Source organism: Eutrigla gurnardus (genome assembly GCF_963514095.1).
Source record: "Eutrigla gurnardus genome assembly, chromosome: 17".
NCBI lineage: Eukaryota > Metazoa > Chordata > Actinopteri > Perciformes > Triglidae > Eutrigla > Eutrigla gurnardus.
In genome coordinates, this window is record NC_139928.1 from 23342504 (window position 1) to 23365092 (window position 22589).

At 43.4% G+C, this 22589-nt stretch overlaps 2 protein-coding genes across 4 annotated transcripts; both read left to right on the forward strand.

The window, feature by feature from the left end:
* The first annotated feature begins 691 nt into the window (after positions 1-691).
* On the forward strand, positions 692-6600 carry LOC311027690 (H-2 class I histocompatibility antigen, Q10 alpha chain-like). 2 transcript variants are annotated; one of them, XM_084031823.1, is made up of 10 exons: positions 692-882; positions 1668-1697; positions 1774-2049; positions 2680-2970; positions 3048-3332; positions 3866-3994; positions 4340-4372; positions 4876-4917; positions 5231-5251; positions 5452-6600. In XM_084031823.1, the coding sequence occupies exons 1-10, from the start codon at positions 828-830 to the stop codon at positions 5529-5531; spliced, it is 1242 nt and encodes a 413-aa protein (XP_083887949.1). In that variant the 5' UTR covers positions 692-827; the 3' UTR covers positions 5532-6600. The 2 variants fall into 2 exon arrangements, with proteins under 2 accessions (XP_083887949.1, XP_083887950.1); XM_084031824.1 differs by lacking the exon at positions 1668-1697.
* Positions 6601-8640: 2040 nt separating this feature from the next.
* Positions 8641-17575, forward strand: LOC311028357 (zinc fingers and homeoboxes protein 1-like). Of its 2 annotated transcripts, none has more exons than XM_084032869.1 (8): positions 8641-9013; positions 9907-10388; positions 10639-11289; positions 11698-11824; positions 12691-13875; positions 13967-14104; positions 14184-14599; positions 14829-17575. In XM_084032869.1, exons 2-7 carry the CDS (start codon positions 10021-10023, stop codon positions 14589-14591), a joined length of 2877 nt encoding a protein of 958 aa, XP_083888995.1. In that variant the 5' UTR covers positions 8641-9013; positions 9907-10020; the 3' UTR covers positions 14592-14599; positions 14829-17575. The 2 variants fall into 2 exon arrangements, with proteins under 2 accessions (XP_083888995.1, XP_083888994.1); XM_084032868.1 differs by having other exon boundaries at positions 14184-14615; positions 14829-15440.
* The last annotated feature ends 5014 nt before the right edge of the window (positions 17576-22589 follow it).

Sequence of the window (22589 nt, forward strand, 5' to 3'; positions counted from 1 at the left end):
TCATGTTAAGTACTTCAAAATTGTTTAGTACTTACAATACTTGTTTTATTTTCCACTATATTAGTATCAGTGTGTGTTTAATGCTTTAATGTTAAAGATAAATATTAAAACATCATATTCTTAATAACAGTATATTTTCATATAATGAATGTTTCAGATACATGTAATCCTAATCCAACAGATTTAAATATACAATATAAGGGTGGGGAATATGTTATTTGTCATATTTACACTGCGTTGTAAACATGTATTCATTTGTAATTTAACATTATTTTTCATATTTGATTTGAATTTGTCTGATACAATAACAAATGTTACACTACAGAAAGTTCTTCCTAAACTTGGTCAACAAACCGTAAACAGATCCGATAACCAGGAAGTTGCAGCCGTGGTGCGTTCACTGATGCTTGTAAATCTGAAATAGCCGTTATTTTTTGTACTTGCTCTGGTTCCTTCCGGGATACATCTAGTGGTTCTTGTACCAATACATCTGTGAAAGGTCTGCATTTAAATAATAATAATAATAATAATAATAATAATAATAATAATAATAATAATAATAATAATAATAATAATAATAATAATAATAATAACTGATGCCCGTTGGAAGTTAAAACGAGGTTTGAATCGTTCTGGTTGCGTCAAATAAAACAAAGTCTGAGGATCTACCCTGCGAGACGTCGGCGTGGTTTCCGAGCCGCCCCTGAACGCACCAGGCAGAGACAGAAGACGGAAGCAGCAGCGCGCGGAGCCGCCGAGCAGAGCCGCGACTTTTACCGGATAAAAGCTCATTTCAAGCCTCCAGAAGGTTCTGGTTTCGGGGAAACATGGACTTCATCTCCGTGCTCGTCCTCCTGGCGACCGGACTGACGGTGAACGCCGGTGAGTTACCGTCTGTACGACACGTTCCCGGGATCCCGTCACCAACATAAAGGGTGGAATCGAAAGTAAAAAAGTTGTGACGCATTTAAAATTCGCCTTTCTGTTAGTTGTTAGTTTGAGTTAGTTAACGTTAACGAGACGCGTTTTTCCAAAGTGTCAAAGGATTGAAAGGTTAAACACGTCACACGTAAAGAAATGTAAAAAAAAAAGTTGTTATGAAGTCATCATGACGTCTGTCAAACCGGTTCAGCCACCGACACTAAATATGTAAGAAAAAGTCCTAAAAGACGATAAACCGGTTGGAGGAGGACAATTTGTTCTGAACAAAGTTCGCCAAGAAAAACTAACGTCATCATGCTCTGTAATATAATGAACAAAAGATTAAAAATGATCTAAATATATATTATAATTTAAATCCTACAGTATTCTGACCCTGTAGAATAGAAGAAAACACAAACGTATGCTTTTACGTAAGAAAACATTGGTGAATGCCAGAATCTTCATGAAAACTGCGTAAGTGGCGTTTAAGAACACATTTCCTGTATTTGATAAATAAAAAGTCGTTATTTATTGTGTGATTAATTGTTTTTAAAGCCGTGTCCTGTCTGTGATGTACTGAATGAATATTTGTTTCCTAACAACATGTAAGGTGACGTGATTCCCATTATTGTTATTATCAAGATAATATTGTGAATTATTTTCGCATTATTTTGAAGTGCACATTGTTAGCATATCTCTGAGAGGATGGGCCAGGCTGATTTGTTTTGTTTGTTTTTCTGATCCAGCTCTAGATACTTCACACTCTCATATTCATGGTAACGTTTTACTTTATTACTTTTGGTGTTTTACTACTTGAACATGTATTCTGATGAATATCTGTGTGACTCTCAGAGACTCATTCCCTCACCTACATCTACACGGCCTTCTCCAAACCTCCCTCCGGACTCAACGGCCTCCATGAGTTCACGGCCATGGGTTTGCTGGACAACAAGATGATCGACTACTTCGACAGCGACAACCCGGTGAAGGTTCCCCGGCAGGACTGGATGAGGGACCAGCTGTCTTCAGACTACTGGGAGAAAGGCACCCACTCCCGCCAGAGCAAGCAGCTGTGGTTCAAGGTCAACATCGACATCCTGAAGGACCGGATGAGGCAGAACAACACGGGTACGCCACTTCTACCAGGTTCATAGGGGCTGGAAATCCTTGAAAACACTTGAGTGTGGTGTTTCCGAGGTTTGAAAAGTGCTTGGATGTAGAATAAAGGTCTTGAAATGTGTGTTGTATGTGATGACATCTATGATAGAACAGAGAAAAGAAGATCTCCATATCTGAGGGACTGAAAACAGCATTTCCTGACATTTCTTTATGAAAAATGACTTTTGATGATGAACAGATGATGAAAATAGTTGGTGATTATATTTCTGTGGATCTGTTAGTGGAATTAGTTTTCCTTTCATTTGTGGTCCTTCTGTAAAAAGCTGTCTCCAAACATCATGTTGGTTGTTTAGAGGACAATAACATCTCATTTAATGTGATGAACAAGTGACATAATAAGTAGACTGAATACTGACCATTGGATTGGTACAAAGATGGAGTTTAACACAGCTGGAAGGGGCTGGAAATGCACCTTGAAATGCTTGGAAAGTGCTTGAATGTGGCTGTGGAGAAGGTGGAGGAACCCTGTACAGTTCCATTCCTTCTTCTGTCATTCAGACATTTTATAACTAAACTACATTGTTTTTATGGCCTGTTTATTAATATTTTATTCACATTTCTAATCCTGTCTGCTCTCAGACATGCATGTTCTCCAGTGGATGCACGGCTGTGAGGGTAAGATGCAGCCCAACGGCAGTCTGACGTTCTCCCGCGGCGTCGACCGCTACAGCTACGACGGACAGGACTTCCTGTCGTTCGACGACAGCCACTCGGTGTGGGTGGCCCCGGTGGAAGCGGCGCTGCAGACCAAGAGGAAGTGGGACGATGTCTCGGTGCTGAAGGAATACACCAAAGGCTACCTGGAGAAAGAGTGCATGGAGTGGCTGACCAAGTTCATGGTGTATGAGAACACGGAGCTTAAAAAAGCCAGTAAGTATGATGTGTGATGCGGCTAGGGTCAAAGGTGAAACCCTGCCAGGACTCACCTTGTGGTTTCTGTCTCCAAGCTCCTCCAGAGGTGTTCCTGTTCTCAACGAAGGCCAAAGTTGACAAGAACGTGGTCCTGACGTGCCTGGCCACGGGTTTCTACCCCAAAGAGATCCTCCTGCTGATCAAAAGGAACGACCGCGTCGTGACTCGGGAGGACGGGTTGGTCTCCTCGGGGACGCGACCGAACGGAGACGGCACCTTCCAGAGAAGAGACAGCGTGGAGATCTTAAAGACGGACGAGTCCACGTACACCTGCGAAGTGAAGCACAAAGCATCCAGCCTACATCTTGAGAGGGAGTGGGGTAAGAAATTCATCTTTAATTATCAAATTAATTATGAATTAGTTGTTTCTTAGGTTTTTTAAAAACGCTTTAACCACATTTATAACATGTCTAGTTGTTTCTTAGGCTTCTAAAACCGCTTTAACCACATTTATAACATGTCTAGTTGTTTCTTAGGGTTCTAAAAAACGCTTTAACCACATTTATAACATGTCTAGTTGTTTCTTAGGTTTCTAAAAAACGCTTTAACCACATTTATAACATGTCTAGTTGTTTCTTAGGCTTCTAAAACCGCTTTAACCACATTTATAACATGTCTAGTTGTTTCTTAGGCTTCTAAAAAACGCTTTAACCACATTTATAACATGTCTAGTTGTTTCTTAGGCTTCTAAAAAACGCTTTAACCACATTTATAACATGTCTAGTTGTTTCTTAGGCTTCTAAAAAACGCTATAACACACGAGAAAGATTATTAAATGAAACCTAACAAAAAGAAATGATGGTGAAAAGTGGCCTGAATGGAAAACGACAGTGAATATGTTTCGTGTTTTTAGATCATACGCTTCCTGGTAGCCCACCCACCTTCTGGTTGGCAGTAGGCGCAGGCGTGGGCCTGGTCCTGGTCCTGGGTCTGGTCCTGGGTCTGGGTCTGGTCCTGGGTCTGGTCTTGTATAAGAAAACCAGTAAGTTCAACTATCATCGTCGTCCTACAAGACGATACCGGCGAAGTGGAATTATTGTGTATTTAATATTAATGATTAATGTTCGATGCAGCGCAGTTAAGATTCATTATCAGGTCAAAGGTCAGCTGTTACTTTTAGTGCTGGACTTCTTTGCTGTTCAGAAGTCCATCCTGGTTATTATCATGAATCCACTGAGCTCACAGTCTCACCCAGTTGTACTGGGAGCTTCCCAGTGGAGTTTCCACTGTCCTGTATATAAAGGTCTGGGCTAATAGAAGGACTGATGCAGATTTACACCACGACATTGTCTCCACTCACGCTCACTGTGTGAATGTTTCTTTACAGGATTGTGCAGACCTGGAAAACCAACCCAACGAGGTAACTGCTGTATTTCTGTTAAAGGGAAGGTGTGGTGGTGTGAGGTGGGGTTGTTGTACCGACAGCAGATACTTTAATATCAGTCTGATTGCACGCTATATTATTTTACCTTCACGCCGATAAACTAAAGCCATTATATACGCCCTCTTCAATCCACCAGACTCCATTTAAAAAACACTGATTCTTATTTGAGAACACAGGAGCTAGTAAGCGGTGACCACCAGCAGCTCTGAGGTAATATTGCTGTATTTGTTAATGGAGTCTGGTGGCTTTAAAGAGGTAACGGCTTCAGCTCGCCGTCGCCAAGGTAACGCCCCCTTTAAAGCCTTGTGAAAGTCTACACATAGTATAACAGTGTGTTAGACACATTGTTTTCAGGAATCTCACTTCAACTCAAGTTAAATGTGATGGTTTCTGTAAACATGAATTGATGGTGAATAGAAAGCTGCTCTGCTGCTGCTGCCTTGGTAAAAACACCTAAAGGGATTGTCTTTTCTCCTCAGGATCCGATCCCTCCCTCAGCAGCAACGAGTCTGGAGACTCCGGTAAGTATCTCTGTCCGTTTTGTTGATGGGGACGTTGTGGTGAGATCCTGTAACCATGCCAACCATTAAATGATCAAACTGGTTGTTGTTGGTGTTGATCTTTCCATTTGATGTTTTTAAAGAGAAAAATACTGAATAATGTCATATATATCCTGTATGGACTACTCTGAAAATGTCACAATGGACAAAAAAATAGTTCTTTATTTTTTAACACAACAGAGCATTCCCTGACATTGAAAATAAATACATCAATACATTATAATAATTCAAAGATTAACAAAGGTGTTCTAACTTGTAGTTCTTTTTTTAACAGATAAACCACTTACTGGTCCCAGTAAGTACCTCTCTTTTCTCTCCTATGGATTCTATAGAATTGTACATTTTACTCCTGAAGTTTTGAGTATTTGTGTGATAATGATGTTTATATTTTTACAATCTGGAGGAGGAAACCCAAAAGTCCATAAAGTTGAATAAAATAAGCTCCCTATGTGTGTAGTATCTGCTGTAAAATCAAACATCTGTTGATCTCTGCAGCCACCCCGGTCAAGCCCGAGGTCAACCCCGAGGTCAACCCCGAGGTCACCGTCCTCCTGGAGGAGAAGGAAGTACAGTGAGACGACAAATAATCAGTACATCAAGACTCACCGTGCCATCGATGAACGAACACCTTCTCTGGGATTAGACATTAAAAGGGGACATTTAATTTTAGAAAGTACTTCTATAAGATTAAAAAAAGGAACGTCTTTGAGGAAAACTGCCAGGTGTTATGGGAACTGGGTTTGAAGTTCAATATTTAGCCGTTTGTAACTCTGAAAACTAACGGAAAACGATCGGTATTCACCCCCCCTCTGTGATTGAATCCCTGTCAATAATAATAAGAAGAAGTTCAATAAAGTCCGATCTAACGGAGCAACATGAGATCCATTAAAAAGAACAAACTCAAGGCGCGCAGGTGGCCGAGTGGTTAGATCGCTGGCCATGTATGTAAGTACGGGGCCGACCCCGGTTCGAATCCCGCCGGAGGTCCTTTGCTGCGTGTCACACCCCCCCCCCCCCCCCCCCCCCCTCTCCCGTCTTTCTTATCTGTCCACTGCTAATAAAAGGCGTCTACGCCAGAAAAATCTTTAAAAAAAAACCTCAATCAGCACTTATTAATTCTCAACAATTACAATACATCTTGTTTGTGGTTGTGGTGTCTCACAGTGTAGAAGAATGTAGATAATGATAAAACTGTGATTTGAAGTGACGATCTATAAATACATTGCTCATGTAGGTGGGCGGATTTTTAAACAAAGTCAAGGTTAACTTTTAAATGTTTGTCTTGTGTTTAACGTGGTGTTTTATAACAACCTGATTGTACATAAATTACATTTTTAAAATACAGTGAAATATTCATGCTAAGTACGGGTATTAATGTGTGAAATGGGAAGACAGTACTGACAAATATCTGTAGCTGCTGTCTCGAGTTTAAATTAATCATAAATATTCACTTCAAACGCCAATGATTTAGTAACAACAGCAAATACATAATCAATTATTCCAATTTAAATATGATTTATTTTAAGTGCCACAACATTTTTATCAACTGTTTAATTTTATGGTATGTCACCTCTGTGTGTTTTAATAGTTTGAATATGAAGCTTTTTATCCTGCACATTATGAAATAAAGACTTTGTGACTTCATTGGTGAATGGAAGTGATTGATTGGCTGCAGTAGACATTCTTCTTCTACAGTGTGTAAAAGAAGAAGACATCTAAGGTAGGGACCCTCGGCACTTTTTTTATCATTTAAAGTTACATTTTTTAGATCGTGCCAGTATTAATTTGTATAATTCTACATACATACATATATTGATATCAAACAAATGAGGAAAGCTCATAATAAACAGCCCTGAGGCCTTCATGTTAAAATTCTGGGTAGAACAATATTTAAAAAAAAACATATTTGTCTTAATTCTTTTTATTTAAAATTATTACTTATGCCTTCAGTGTTATTAAAATGTAGTCGGCAGACGACACAGGTCACCTGTGTCTCGTTTGGCTGCTGTGATGATCAACGAAAGTGAAGCTGTAAGGACAGGATGCTGCGGTCTTTATTCAAACATCAAAACATCTGAGTGAAACTGCAGATGAGGAGAGGAAGTGGCAGCAGCGAGGAACGGGTACCGTGGTCAGCCTCCCGAGGAGGCAGCCGCCAAGGTGCCCCGAGTGAGGCTGAGGCATCGAACCCCCGGGCCAGAGCACAGCGGTGAACAAGGGTTGGTTTGAGGAAAAATACTTCTGTGTACACGTGCGAAAACTCCATTTGTTGGACGCTGCCTGATGGGAAGCGTGTCAAACAGGAAGTGAAAGTTGAGACTTCTGCTTTCTGCTGCTGAACGAGCCTCAACGGGCCAAAAGCTTCAGACTGCAGGAGTCTGGGCAATCGAATATATATATATATATATATATATATAATACTTGTAGTACTAGTACTTTTAGTCAAGTACACTGTCTGAGTACTTCTTCCATGACTGTAAACAATAAACCAAAGTTGAACACAGTGTGACTGGAACTTCTTGCATAACTACATCAGTACACAGACTCGGCCTCCTTCACTGATAGTACAGTTGGAACACTCCTGACGTCCGTCCATGACGTAATGACGTACAAGAATACATCTGTCAAATTGACGTTCGTTCACCAACGGTCGTTTCCGCTTCACGCCTTCAAAATAAATGCTTGAAATATAAATTAATTGGGGACAAAACAAAATGCATAACACACAATTTAAGGTATTTGGAGTATAAACATGGAATAAAATCAATCAATACAATATATTTACATGTTAAAAAAGAAGAGATGATTTACTTTAATAATCCCTAATACATTTAGTTTCCCATCAATTCATGTATTGTTTTTAATTTAAGGTCTAATTAACATATTTATAGGATAGTGATAGTTTAACACCCTGTATATACTACAGTGAAGAATATTTTACTTTATCTGAGAGCGTTCCTTACAATTACTTTGGATATTAAAATAATTTCAAAATATATATCCACTTAATAAATCATGACAATACTGGATCAAACTACTCAGCGGTATAATTGATGTGAAATATGCCCCATCTTTACCAACTGCAGCATTAAATTGAATGCATCTGCAATTATAATTGTATACTATAATATATCTGAAATGGGCCATTCTGCATAATGAGTTCTTTTACTTTTGGTACGTTTAAATATATTTATGTAATCAATAAGTTTTTTGGTTTGTTTTTTAACTTGTAACAGAGTATTTCTAACTCAACTTCAGTCAAAGTTCTTCGTACTTCCATCAGTCCACTTTTTGGTTTTTATTTACTATTTTAAAAAAAAGATAAAAGAAAATTCTGTTTTAGCAATATAGAGAAAGGGTACAACTGAGTCTGATCATTGATCAAACACAAGTGTACTGTTGTAGGTAATCATAGAATTGTACTGTTTATGTATAAAGCATACATATTTGGTTTTTTTTTATGACATGATGTAAAGTAGGAGCAGGATTTTATAAGCATGTTGCTTGTCTGGTCCTTCTCAATGTATTAAATTTCTGGATTAATGTGATTTATGTTTGCATTTCTTTATTCTTTTTATAATATTGATAATAATAATAATACTTACTGACTGTTGGCATTGCGAATATGGCTGGGAAGAGTAAATAAATAAATTTAAATTTGACTTTATTTTGAAAACAGTCAAACCGGAAGTTCTCCCGGCCCCTGCTAGCTAGCAGCGTCGGGTATGAAAAAATGGCCATCGTCAGATTTGGTGAACTACCGTTGCCTCTTTTTTTGTCATACTGTCCTTTTTTCATTCGAGTAAGCGATGCGAGCCGTGGCGGTGCCCGCGGAGACCGGAGCTAACAGGCGGTAGTTGAGCCCCCCTTCCGGCCGTCAGAGTGGCTCCGTAGTTCGGGCTGAAGCCGATGGGATCCTCGGTGGTGTCTTCGGGTAAAAGGCGGAAGACTGCGCATCAACACACCCGAGCCAGCGGAGCTACGAAGCTACAGCCGCTAAGCTAAGCTAGCCATTTCGTCATCACGAGATGCGGGCAAACGGCGGCCGATTCACCAGGTAAACGCGTACCGGGGGGTGAGCGGGCTGTTATCGGTTGTGTGTGCGCGCGGACCTCACGGCCGCCGCCGCTCGCGGAGTCGCAACGGTCGGCTAGCCAGCTAGCTAGCTAGCTAACAGCGAGCTAACCGCTAACTAGCACGGTGCTGCTGCTGCTGCGTTTGTTGTCGCTCCTCTTTCTCCGTTTATTTGTGATGCGGCGGAGAAGACCGGGGTTGGTTAACGTGCCTTTTCTGTGTGCGCGTGTGTGTGCGCGTGCGGGCAGGAAGTGCATTTTGCTGCTGCAGCCTCAGAGTTTGAGAAACGAGCACAGTTTGTTCAGCTTGCTCAAAGGCAGGGGCAGCAGCATCAAACAGGAGTATTGACCTAAAAAAGCTAGCACCCAAAGGTGCGGTCATGTATCATCAATGAATCTTTGCCTAATTCTTCTCATTTACCAACATCACTAAATGTACTCGTATCTGTCACTTAAAACCAAACACTATTTATTTAAATGAAATATCAATAAGAGTATAAATGTTATAAGATAACTATAATCGGTGCATCACAGGGACTTTTAATTACACACAGTAGTAAAGTGGTGAACCTGCCTCGCCCCTTTAGAACTAGTTATTATCCCAAAGTCCCCCACTGTAAATGAACGTATGAAACCCAACATGACCTCGAAATTTGTAATTTTCGTAAGCTTTCCAAACACCTCAACATGTGATCAGTAACTATAATTATAATATATGATATTTATAATATAATCATTATTTAAGAATTATTCTATCTACCTTTCCATTCATGATTCCTTTCGTGATATTTTCCTGTCCCATTGTTCCAGCTGTGTTGATCATTTTTACCTGATTGTACCTGAACACACCACATGAGCTCATTTGTTCTGTTTTCAGGAATTGAAGACAACAGAGGACACATTTCTGCCGAGGACGTCGTACTTTATGGAGCGACAGCAGGACTCGCACTGAGACGGGCGTTGACTCTCTGCTAGACACTAGACGCTCAGGATGGCGAGCAGGAGGAAGACCACCACCCCCTGCATGGTCCCCCCACGAGGAGAGTCCGCCGGACTGGACTCAGACCAGGAGATGGAGGATGTCGCCGCCGAGCCGGAGGACAGCAACGGCGTGGCGACCGTCTCCTCCTCCGAGGCCCTCGGTCCCCTGGAGGAGCGGGACGCCGGCGACGCCGACTTCGGGGGGCCGGAAGACCGCTATCTGGACCTGAACACGGCGGAGGGGGGCTACGAGTGCAAGTACTGCAGCTTCCAGACGTCGGAGCTCAACCTGTTCACCATGCACGTGGACGCGGAGCACCCCGACGTCGTCACCAACACCTCGTACGTCTGCATGGAGTGTGACTACCACACCAAGAGGTAGTGTGTTTTTACAAACCCCCACTTTAAGTCCTCCGGAGCCAGAAAGCAAATACATCATTCATTTAAAATATCCCTTTAAACGTTTAATTTTCAGCCTCTCAAATTTCAGATTTCACAAAAAAAAAATTCTGTTCTCATATCCAATTAAAGTACCTTCTCTAGCAGAAACGCTTCCATCAAACATTTAGTTTCTATGGCAACCTTACCTTGTCTATGCATGTCTGACCCACGTTTCCCCCCCGTCCAGCTACGACACCCTGCTGGCCCACAACGCCCGCCTCCACCCGGGCGAGGACAACTTCACACGGACGATGGTGAAGCGGAACAATGAGACCGTCTTCCAGCAGACGGTCAACGACCTCACCTTCGACGGCAGCTTCGTCAAGATGGAGGACGACGAGGCGGCGGAGGACACGTCCCGCAAGAGCATCGCCCTCAGCAAGACGCCCATCATGAGGATCAAGAGCCGGCCGGAGCCCAAGAAGTTCGCCGCTGCCTTGCACAAGCTCGCCGCGGACGACGACGTCATCAAGGTGGAAAGCGACGAGGACTACGAGGACGACGATGAGAACAAGGAGCCGCCGGCGCTGTCCCCCGCCCCCATGACCGTCGCCGCCTCCCTCGGCCCCCGGCTCATCCCCGTGTCGGCGCCGCTGCAGGTCCACGCCGTCCCGCAGAGCATCATGGTCAACAGCTCCAACCTGCTGCAGATTAAAGGGGGCTCTGGCGGCGGCGGCGCCGTGCTGCCCCCCGGGACGCTGGCCCAGGTTCTGTCGGCGCTGCAGAACCAGCAGAACTGCAATCAGACGCAGACCCAGCTCCTCATCCCCATCAGCAGCATCCCCACCTACAACACGGCCATGGACAACAACGTCCTGCTGGTCAGCGCCTACAACAGGTCAGTCACCTGACCTTTACTACTCTACGAGAACCAGACGCTGAGTCAGCAGAAACGCAGAATACTCTCTATAATAGAAAACCACCGGTTTATCAGTGGGAGAGCTCATATTATCAGACTAATTTAAACGTATCCTATTGTTTATAGAGCGTTTATCCAAACAAATGGGAAGATTACAACAATAACACAACATTAAAATAACAAATAGCATTTTTTTGTTATTAATATTTGTTTGTTTTCATTTTTGGTATTTTTAATTAAAGAGTGTATCCATCGCTTCCTCCTGGTTCTATTCTAAATAAAAACAACATGAAGCAAAGCAGCGAGGTGCTCGGTACAGAACCCTGTGGTTCCCCCATAATCCCCCTGGTTCCAGCTCGGCGTGTGATGTGTGTTTGTGTGTCGCAGGTTCCCGTACCCGTCGGTGTCGGAGATCATGGGCTTGTCGTCGCAGACCAAGTTCAGCGAGGAGCAGATCAAAGTCTGGTTCTCTGCTCAGAGGCTGAAACACGGAGTCAGCTGGACGCCGGAGGAGGTCGGTGCACTTCCTGTTTGACGGTTGCAAAGCGCCGCTAACAGGCAGTTATCAGTTAGATTTGGTTTGTTATAATAACGTTAATAACTGTGTGAAATTCATCACTCGATGTCAAGCATTTGTGTTAAAAGTAAAGATAGAGATTATATTTAGTTTATTGAGTCGCTCGTCTGGAACTTTCTGTCGTATCACATGATCTTCAGCAGCATTAAAGAGTCATTTAACTGGAAATCCACATTTAGTCTTCAGGTTGTCCTTTTGTCTGCATTTCATCATTTATTCATCACAAGTTCCAGTAATTCACACGACTCGTCTTTCTTCGCTGAGATGAAGTCGGTACGGTGCTGGAAATCCTTGAAAACACTTTAGTTTGGTGTTTCCAAAGTTTGGAAAGGTCTTGGATGTAGAATAAAGGTGTATAAATGTGTGTTGTATGTGATGACATCTATGATAGAACAGAGGAAAGAAGATCTCCATATCTGAGGGACTGAAAACAGCATTTTCTGACATTTCTTTATGAAAAATGACTTTTGATGATGAACAGATGATGAAAATAGTTGGTGATTATATTTCTGTGGATCTGTTAGTGGAATTAGTTTTCCTTTCATTTGTGGTCCTTCTGTAAAAAGCTGTCTCCAAACATCATGTTGGTTGTTTAGAGGACAATAACATCTCATTTAATGTGATGAACAAGTGACATAATAAGTAGACTGAATACTGACCATTGGATTGGTACAAATATGGAGTTTACCACAGCTGGAAGGGGCTGGAAAAGCATGGAGATATACCTTGAAATGCTTGGAAGTGCTTGAATGTGACCTTGGAGAAGGTGGAGGAACCCTGATTAATGTACCGGTTCTCTGCAGGTGGAGGAGGCGAGGAGGAAGAAGTTTAACGGCACGGTGCAGACCGTCCCTCAGACCATCACCGTCATCCCCGCCAACATCGCCGCGGCAACCAACGGCCTGCAGTCCATCTTCCAGACCTGCCAGATCGTGGGCCAGCCGGGCCTCGTCCTCACGCAGGTCTCCGGGAACGGGAGCGCCCTGCCCGTCGCCTCGCCCATCACCCTGACGGTCGCCGGCGTCCCCGGCAACCAGCCCAAAGCCGCCGCCGAGCCGTCCACGTCGGAATCAAAGACCGAGATGTCGGCTGGCGCGGCGCTCGGCTTCGACGCGTCGTCGTCTAAACCGAAGAAGTCGAAGGAGCAGCTGGCGGAGCTGAAGGCGAGCTACGGCCGGCGCCAGTTCGCCACCGAGGCGGAGATATCGCGGCTCATGCAGGTCACCAGACTCTCCAAGCGGGCGATCAAGAAGTGGTTCAGCGACACGCGCTACAATCAGAGGAACTCCAAGGATCACCACGGCGTCCTGCTGAGCGAAGCCCCGCCTCCAAAAGTGCCGGGAGGACGGGGAGGAGGAAGGAACAGCGGCGGCAGCCTCAACGACAGCAACAACAGCGACCACGCCGCCACCATCGTCATCGACTCCAGCGACGACGCCAGCGACTGCTCCCCGACGTCCGCCGGCGCCCTGACGGGATCCCCCCGCGACCCGCGGGTCAAGTTCCGCCACGCCTTCCCCGACTTCACGCCACAGAAGTTCAAGGAGAAGACGCCGGAGCAGCTGCTCGTCCTGGAGGCGAGCTTCCAGAAGTCCGACACGCCGTCCGACGAGGAGCTGAGCCGCCTGCGAGCCGAGACGAAGCTGACGCGCCGCGAGGTTGACGCCTGGTTCACCGAGCGGCGGAAAACGCCGTCCAAGGAGGAGGACGACGACGAGGACGGCGAGAGGACCGGCGCGGCGTCGTCCTCGGAGCGGCAGGCGATGACACCGCCCTCCAGCAGGAAGATCCTGAAGAAGACGCCGGGGCAGCTGCACATCCTGAAGAAGGCCTTCGTGCGCTCGCAGTGGCCGACGTCGGAGGAGTACGACGAGATGGCGGAGGACAGCGGCCTGCCGAGGACGTACATCGTCAACTGGTTCGGAGACACGCGCTACGCCTGCAAGAACAGCAACCTGAAGTGGTTCTACCTCTACCAGAGCGGCAAGGTGGGAGGCCAGCATGTTTTATAGTCTTCCTCCTCCAGTGATACGCCGTCTTTATTTCAGCCTAAATAAACGAGTGTCATGTGTTTAAAAGGTGGACGAGGCTCTGAACGGCGGAGCCAAGACCCAGAAGAAGTCCAGGAAGCGGTTCCGGGGTTGGTCCAGGAGGACGCGTCGGCCGTATCCCTGCAAACGTTCCCCACAGGGGGGCGCTGCCACCGCCGCCATCAAGGTCCGAGTCCAGTTAATTTGATGTCTGTTTCTATGGCAACATTAAACCTTTAATTAAAGCTGGTGGTGGTTTCCTGCAGGTGAAGTCCGGGAAGTCGTTCCTGAAGGACTACTACCTCAGACACCGAGCCCTCAGCGAGAAAGACCTGGACGACCTGGTCACCAAGTCCAGCATGAGCTACGAGCAGGTGAGGGACTGGTTCTCCGAGACCACCAGGAGGGTGGAGGAGGGCAGGGCGCCCTTCAGCGACGAGGAGGAGGCCGAGGGGGAGGAGGAGGAGGATGAAGAGGAGGAGGAGGAGGCGTTGGCAGAGGAGCATGCAGACAGCGAAGGAGAGATGGAGGTGAAGGAACAAGGAGAGGAGGCCACCGACGACGAATGCATCGAGGAGGAGGAGGAGGAAGATGAGGAGGAGGATGAAGAAACCATCCAGGAGGAATCTGAAGGTGTCAGCCAATCACATCGTCAGGCTGACGAGCAGACATGAGCAGGCAGGTGAGTCGGCCTCGTCGTGGAAACGTTAAACTCTGATATACGATGACTTTCCAACATGTTAGACTTGGACTTTTTCTGTGAGTTTCATCCACATGAGTTTTTTACTGCCTTGCTCAAAGGCTGCAACAAAAACAGGAGACCCAGATGAGTGAAACGTGTTTTATTGTCTGTTTCTTAGGCCAGGCTAAAATAAAAACAATTCTTCTAATGAGTTTCCGTACTCCCACAGCATCGTGGAGACAACATGGAGGACGACACCTGTCAGTGGTTCTCAGCTGGGGGGCGGGGCCTAAACGTGCTCGCAGGAAGCCACCACGGCGTCCCAGCGTTAACCACGCATTTGTTCCTGGCGGGGAAGTTGGGTCCCGATGCAGCTGAGAAGCACTGAGACAACAGACACCAGGATGTAGTTTGTTTCTGTGGACCAATCAGACGAGCAGGACGAGGCGCCGCCGGAGTGAGTTCCAAAAACACGGCTTTTACCACATTTTTCTTACAAATGAAAATAAATGTTTCTAAAGGAAAAGAGGTGAGACCTCGCATGGTTTTCTCATTAATAAAAAAACTTTTTTTAGAATAATGGACCATTTTTTCACAGGAACGTCCTCGCCCCAAAACATTTTTGCTGTTCTGAAAGAAAAAAAACATTTTTTTTTTTTTTTTTTTTAAATGTACAGTTTTTTTTTGTGAATAGACAAATTAGTGCCATTCTTGTTTATAAGTTCTTGTTTTAAATCAGAAATCAGTGCTGGATTGAATTCCACATTCTGTGTTTTTGTATTTTTAAAAGTCTGAGCGACATATAAAATATAACGGGTCTGAACCCGTTCTACTGTTATTATGAATCCTTTTGAATATGGTGATCATTTCCACGTCGGCGGGTGTTTGGGTCCATTCAGTTTCAATGACGTCACTTAGTTTGTAGGACGAAGTCAAACTGCTTAAAGGGAAAATCCACCTCCAGACCTGAGCAGCTGTTGTTTTAAAACCTCTAATATGGATTATTCGTTTTCACCGATAACACAGAAACGTGCTGAATATCGGATTTTTGTGGTCAAAATCAATATTTACGGGTGACAATAATTTTATATTTGCTGGTATAAACACTTGTTTTAAAAGGTTATTAAAGGAGCTTAAATAAACATATCAGCGCCCCCTGGTGGACAACCGTCAAGCTTCCTGTTCCTGCTCAGATATTAGTTTAACAAACAAGACAATCACTGCTTCCTCCAGTTTAACCTTCATGACGGAGGATTTATATCAGTTATGTATCAAACACAAATATAAAACATTCTCACGCTCCAGCTTCTTTTTTTTTTTTTATAAATCTCGGTTGATTAAATATTGTTTTTCTAAAAAAAAAAAAAAAAAAATGTTGTTGAGGCTCTGGGAAATTATCTACCTTTCACTTTACTGCACAACATAATTAATCATGGAAGTAATGTGCAGATTAATCAACATTTTAAGTAGATTTTAATGTCTTGTCCGACCAACAGTCTAAAAAATATTCACTTTATATTGATATTTAAAAAAATAAGTGTGTAAGAATATAAATCTATATCACTATTTCTGACATTTAAAGGACAAAATAATCAACATTTTAATGTCTTTTGAAGAAAAAAGATACAAAATATTCAGTTTATAAAGCTGTGAAATAAAATGAGGAATCTATTATCGGTGATATATTTAGCATTTCATGGAGAAACTAATCAGGAAAATAAGGGGCAGATTAATCAATATTTACTTAGTTTCTTATGTATCGTCTTTATAAGGATATGAAATAAAGAAAAGCAGCAAACAGTGTTTTACCTCGTCTCTGTTACAACCTGCTCAGAGGCATTCTGGGAAACGTAGGAAGCCGTTAGAGAGGTGGATTTTTCCTTCAGCTCGACATTAAAGAGCTATTTTAAAACAGAAGATGTTCCAGATTTGAACTTCAGTCACTTTTTAAACAACGAGCAGATTTATTGATGGAATTGAACGGGAGACGATGAACCCAAATACTGTTTGTGTCCAAAAAAAGAGAGAAAAAACCCAACAAAAAGGCATGTGTGCTCCACTTCAGGAAAAACAGGCAACTTTACCTCAGTCAGTTAAGCTACGAACTCGGTAAGATCGTGACATTTACACTTTTACGACAGTTTTCTTTTTTCTAGAGAATTCAACGGTGTATGCATGAAAATGATAATTATGTCTTTCAGATGGTGTTTCCTTTTGTTTTTGTCCTCGCCACCAAAGTAAAATAACACTTTAAAAAAAGAGAAGAATATTAGTGCATTTATTTGCTCAAATACGGGTGAACTAGCGAAAAAACGATATCTTTCAGGTTTTCCACGAGAATTAAAGAAGATATTTTAGGGACGAGAAACCACGAGATCTCGTCTCGGTTCCCACGGGAACTTTTTAACTTTTCATATGTGGGGTTAAAAAGAAAAAAGAAGCTTTTATTTTGCTTTTCTCTGCTCTCTCTTCCTGTGTGAAGGAGGATATGCAAACATCGAGAACAATCAGCGGTGGTTTGGTTTCTGTTATTGATCCTTATACGACATGTGGACGTTTTCTGCCATTCTTTAAATCGCTTTAATAGCCAACGTTTCTAGTAGTTAATTTATTTATTATATCTGGACTTTCATGGATATCTTTTTTTTTTGTCTGCAAGCAAAAAATAAAAAGTAAAAAAAACCAACAATCATGCTGTTTTTTTTTTTAAATCTTTAACATTTGAATTAAAAACGAGTGCATATGTAACCCACATCACAGGTTCGATACCTTTGCATGCAGGGATGGGACGATATCGGATAGAAAACAATAAGTTGATATTGTTGAATTTCCATTATTGAGGAGATCGTAAATATAACATCGTAACATCTGGCTGATTTAAAAATACAGGGTGAAAACATACGCTTTATTTCTTTATGCAGCGAGACCTGATGGTTAATCATCTCATCTGAGATTTTTTTTTTTTTTTTGTTTGTTTCTTAACAAAATGTAAAGTGATTCCAGAAAGTTTAAGCACCTTTTTAAGAGTTTTAATATTTTTGTGTCTGATCTCATATTCTCTACATTTCACTGTATCAAATAATAATAAAAAAAAGGCAAAAATGCCACAAAAATAATCTTTGAAGAAGAAAATAGTCATAGAAAGTCAACTGTTGCTCATATATGGATCAACTGGTTTGTAATTATTATATTTTTTTATTCTTTATTCTACTGTTGGTTGATGTTTCTTCCATATTTTCTCCATTAAATTGAGTTTTTTTAGAATTTCATCTGAAGCGACAATTTTAAAAAAATCACAGCAGGCCCAAAACGATCCGCTGGGCACAGTTTGGCTTCCGTAGGTTAAAGATTAGATTAGATAGATAGGTTAAAGCTCCAAATGGTGAAAATATGAAGATAAATCGTTTGTCAGTAGATTAATCAAAATAACATTTAGTCATTAAGTCATTCGGTTAAAAAAAAAAAAATCTTCATTTCCATATTTAAGACTGAATTTGAGAATTTAGAAAACTGTTATTTTATAGAAACTAGTTATTCATGATGGAATTTACTTTCAATACTTTACATTTCACAGTTTTTCTGCTGCTTTAATGCCTAAATAATATTAATGTGACTATAAATATCAGAAAACACTCGTATATAGCTATGAAACTCCTGAACTTTGACTTCAGATGATCAACTGCATGAACAGAAACTTTCACTGTGACCTTTTAACCTTTCAAACATGATAGAACATAATAATATCTGATTAACTTGAAGAGAAGAAATCATTTCTCTTTAAAAGAAAGCAGCCGGCTTCCTTCCTTCCGTAGATTGATTCTCACGCTGACTCGGTATTTTTAATCTGCTGACTCGCCTCGATGCGTTGCAGGTATTTGGCGCCGCCGTCGCCAAATGTGCGTCCTGGTGAAACGCCTGGAAACCAGTCTAACCAGTCCAGGAACATACTGTTCTCTCATTCAACCCTTTTCCTCGTTCTTCTTCACTCCTTCTTTTACTGGGAAATTCATATTTTAGGGGCTTTAAAAAAAAAATCCACAGATTTGTCCGGGACGTTGCCGGGGTCGTGCCGGGGGACGTTGCCGGGGGAAAGCCATGTTGTTGGGGACGTTGCCGGGGGTTTTTGTGATTTTGCATGTGTGTTTCCTGCCAGCAGAGGGCAGTGTGAGCTCAAACACGGCTCTGTCTCTCTACTGTAAATCATGTAACCCGGCGGTTAGGTAACACACCATTTGTTCAGATCTGGGTTTCATCCAGCCTTCCTGGAAGTTCGCTGGCAGGAAACACGAGTCGCTTTGTTTCTCTGGTTCTCAGACAGAAACATTTAAAAAAACACGGCGGATTTAGAGTAAAAAAGAGAAGACGAGGAAGAGGAGGTCGGCAGATGAAGAGTTAAACCTGCACACAAGACCCGTCTGAACCAGGGGTGGGACCTGCTCCTAATCAGAGCAGAGAGAAAGGGAGGAGAGGGAGGAGGAGGAGGAGGAGGAGGAGGAGGAGGAGGAGAAAATTAGAGTCGACACAAGTGGTGTGACGGCGAGCGGAGGCTGTGCGAGGACTGACGAGGAGCCTTTCACTACTGACCTACTTCCACCAACACACAAGTGTGTACTGTGTGTGTATGGAAGCTCCATGACGACTACACACACACACACACACACACACACACACACACACACACACACACACACACACACACACACACAGCTGCAAGTGAAAGCATTCAAATTATCGGCATCAAAATGCAGTTTAAAGTCCCAAAAGTGAAAGTATAATAATAATAGTATAAAGTACATATGTGTATTACAATTCAATGATGCATTAATGTGTTTGTCCCTTTAAGAATCACAGCTGGTAAAAAGGCGGAGCTTCTTTTTTAATTAGTTTCTATTCTGCTGGGTGGCTCTGAATTCCCCCCCCAGGGGATCAATAACGCATGATCATAATAATAATATATAATAAGGCATAATGTATTCGATTATAGTCTGTATTAATAATCTGCAGCGGAGTGAAAGGTCAATGTTCCCCTGCTGAGAAGAGTGGAAGTATAAAGTAGGAGAACATTTAAAATATTCAAGCATAGTACAAGTACCTCAAACTTGTAGTGATGTACATGTGCTACTGTGGGTGTGAGGTTCTTTATGAGCATTAAAACGTTCTATTACAGTAGATCAGAAGTTTTATTTGATTAAAAACACTTTACTGCAGGAAGTTATCTGAATACAATAAAAATTAAAACTGCGAGCAGTGATAACGGGCCCTCGCATGGCACGTAACTCGGTTAGTGCTACGACCGCCTGACGTGTCGGACCGCCTGGCCTGGCCACCGCCACGGGGCGGGTCGTCCCCGGCCACCGCCACATTGCCAGTCGTCCCTGGTCGTCACCGGCCACCGCCACGCCGCGGGTCGTCCCCGGCCACCGCCACGCCGCGGGTCGTCACCGGCCACCGCCACGGCTGGCGCCTGTCCAGTGGCGGCGCCAGAGTATTTTTTCTGGTTCAACTACGGTGGGGCTAACTCATACGACGGTGGGGCTCAAATCAATGTCAGATTTTCAATGTGAATATATAACAACACCCAGTGGCGCTGCCAGCTGGAATCCAGTACGCACTGGGAGGACTTTTTTTGAGGTGGAAAAAAAAATATGATGCTGCTGAACCGGGCCGGATGCAGCCGCATTTGAGAGGACGATCGCGCGTGTGTGCGCAATTACGCATAGCGTGTGTTGGCCCCTCTCCACTACACAATACAGCTCGGCTCTAGTCTCGTCACCTCTCTGCTGCTGAGCACTGTAGGCCGAGCCAATGCATGTCTCTCTCCCCGGGCCGGCAGAGTTATCATACCGTACTGTGCGTGCGTGTCCAAGCGTGTGTGTGCGTGCGTGGAGTGCTCACAAGCGTGCGCTTGTGTTTAGGTCGGGGATGGAGGGCACAAAAACGATTTGCACCGGGGCCTATCACCATGATATACACTACTGATTCACTGATACTGAAAACATTAGATTTTGTCTTAAAAAAGTATTTTTCCATTTGTTGTTGTATTTGCCGTTTCTGTGCGTACATTGAAATTGAATCCTGGCGGCGGCGCTGACAACACCCTCCCGCAGCTATAAACACGCACACAGTGAGAGAGAGAGACAGAGACAGCGAAACGTGAATAGTTCCGTTAACAGCCGGGACCCGAGTGGTCATCTTCCCCTGCAGGTGTCAACGGTGCGTCCGTAGTTTTATCCAACACGCCCGCCACCGCCATCTGTTGTTCCGTCCGACGACGTTTAAAAACAAATGTATCCATGATCAATTTTGACCAGCTTACTAACGTTAACTTAACGTGAGTGACTATAAGCCGCTAACGCTAACTGTTAGAGCCAGGTAGCTTACAAACTAGTAGCCTGCTGTCTCTGTGTCGAGCATACACTAAAAGCGGGCTCACATGAGTGACGTTGACGTACGGACAGTACAGTCTGTTAATGAACCCAGATCAGTGACAGTTGCGACGTGAAGTGGTGGTGCTGTTGAACTCCGCACTTTTCACATGGGAGAGAGAGGGGGATGTGACATGTGGCCTGTCGTCCCCGGCCACCGCCACGGCGCGGGTCGTCCCCGGCCACCTCCACGGCGTGGGTCTAAAATGGCTGATTAACTGTAGCGCCCCCGAGTGGTCAATTTTGATAAAACTTTCAGGATATGTTCCAGGGAGAGATGTCAACACATCCTGCAAGTTTTGAGCAGATTGGACATTGTATGCTGAATTTACAATGACTTCCTGTACACTGGCAAAAACGTCACGGACTGGCCACGCCCTTTGACTTATGCAAGACCTTTTGATGACTCTTCATCATTGAAGACTTTAGTACATGATGACCACGTTTGAGGTGAATCTGATAAAGCTGCTAGGAAGAGCCCGCTGAAGTATAAGACTTAACACTTTCTATAGCCACTAGGTGGCGCTCTGAATATGAGTCAATATTGCAATGCTGATGTGTTCAGAGTTGGACTCTTGACAAACATGTGAAGTTTTGATCATATCAGACAATGTACATTGAAGTTATAACAGTTTAGATTTTTGTGGTTGAAGCATGGATTTCGTCCATGTTCAGGACGCCGTCCTGGCCACGCCCTTAGACTTATGTAAGACCTTTCGATGATTTTGCATCATTGAGGCCTCTAGAACAGTCTCAGCGAGTTTGGCATGAATCGGATCAACGGTGTAGGAGGAGTTCGTTAAAATATAAAGCCTACAATTAGTTAAAATGGCCTAAAATGGCCCAAAATGGCTGATTTACGGTAGCGCCCCCGAGTGGTCAATTTTAATAAAACTTTCAGGATATGTCCCAGGGAGATATGTCAACATATCCTGCAAGTTTCGTGATGATTGGGTTAAATATTGTGGAGTTATGTGTATTGAATTCTAGAGCCCCGCCCCTCTAATGTTCATTGGCTTATAACTTCTGAACGCAACAATATTTGTTGTGATGACACACAGCAATTTTGGTGAGAATCGGATCTACGTTTTAGGAGAAATTAGCAAAAACGGGTTTTTCACAAAATTCAAAATGGCGGAAAATTTCGGTCGGCGGACTTTGGTAATCCCTTAGGGTTTTTTGTAGAGCACACTTGCCTGCACATGTGTACCAAATTTTGTGTCAATTGGAGTTACTGTGTGAGGGTAGTGGCCTACAAGGCGCTAGGTGGCGCTAGCGAGTAACTTTTTTTGTGGCCAACTATGAAATCTCAAATTTTTCGCCAGTCCAAATGCACATGGCAATTTTTTTCAACTTCTGAATATGACAAGGCCCCCAAAAAGGCCGTCGAACTTGCGTAATAAGAAAAAGAATAAAAATCCCTTCAGTTTCAATAGGGCTTCGCTGCCCGACGTTGTCGGCGCTCGGGCCCTAATTAGCAAAAAAATGTAAATGTAAATATCAACGTTGGGTTATGATTTCATGAAGATCGGAAGAATATATTTTTAGATAAAACTCACTAAAGA

Coding starts and splice junctions, on each gene's coding strand:
- LOC311027690 (XM_084031823.1), top strand. CDS start 828: ATGGACTTCATCTCCGTGCTCGTCCTCCTGGCGACCGGACTGACGGTG. Junction 3,333..3,865: donor ACATCTTGAGAGGGAGTGGG/GTAAGAAATTCA, acceptor TCGTGTTTTTAG/ATCATACGCTTCCTGGTAGC. Junction 4,918..5,230: donor CAACGAGTCTGGAGACTCCG/GTAAGTATCTCT, acceptor TTTTTTTAACAG/ATAAACCACTTACTGGTCCC.
- LOC311028357 (XM_084032869.1), top strand. CDS start 10,021: ATGGCGAGCAGGAGGAAGACCACCACCCCCTGCATGGTCCCCCCACGA. Junction 10,389..10,638: donor TGTGACTACCACACCAAGAG/GTAGTGTGTTTT, acceptor CCCCCCGTCCAG/CTACGACACCCTGCTGGCCC. Junction 11,825..12,690: donor TCAGCTGGACGCCGGAGGAG/GTCGGTGCACTT, acceptor GGTTCTCTGCAG/GTGGAGGAGGCGAGGAGGAA.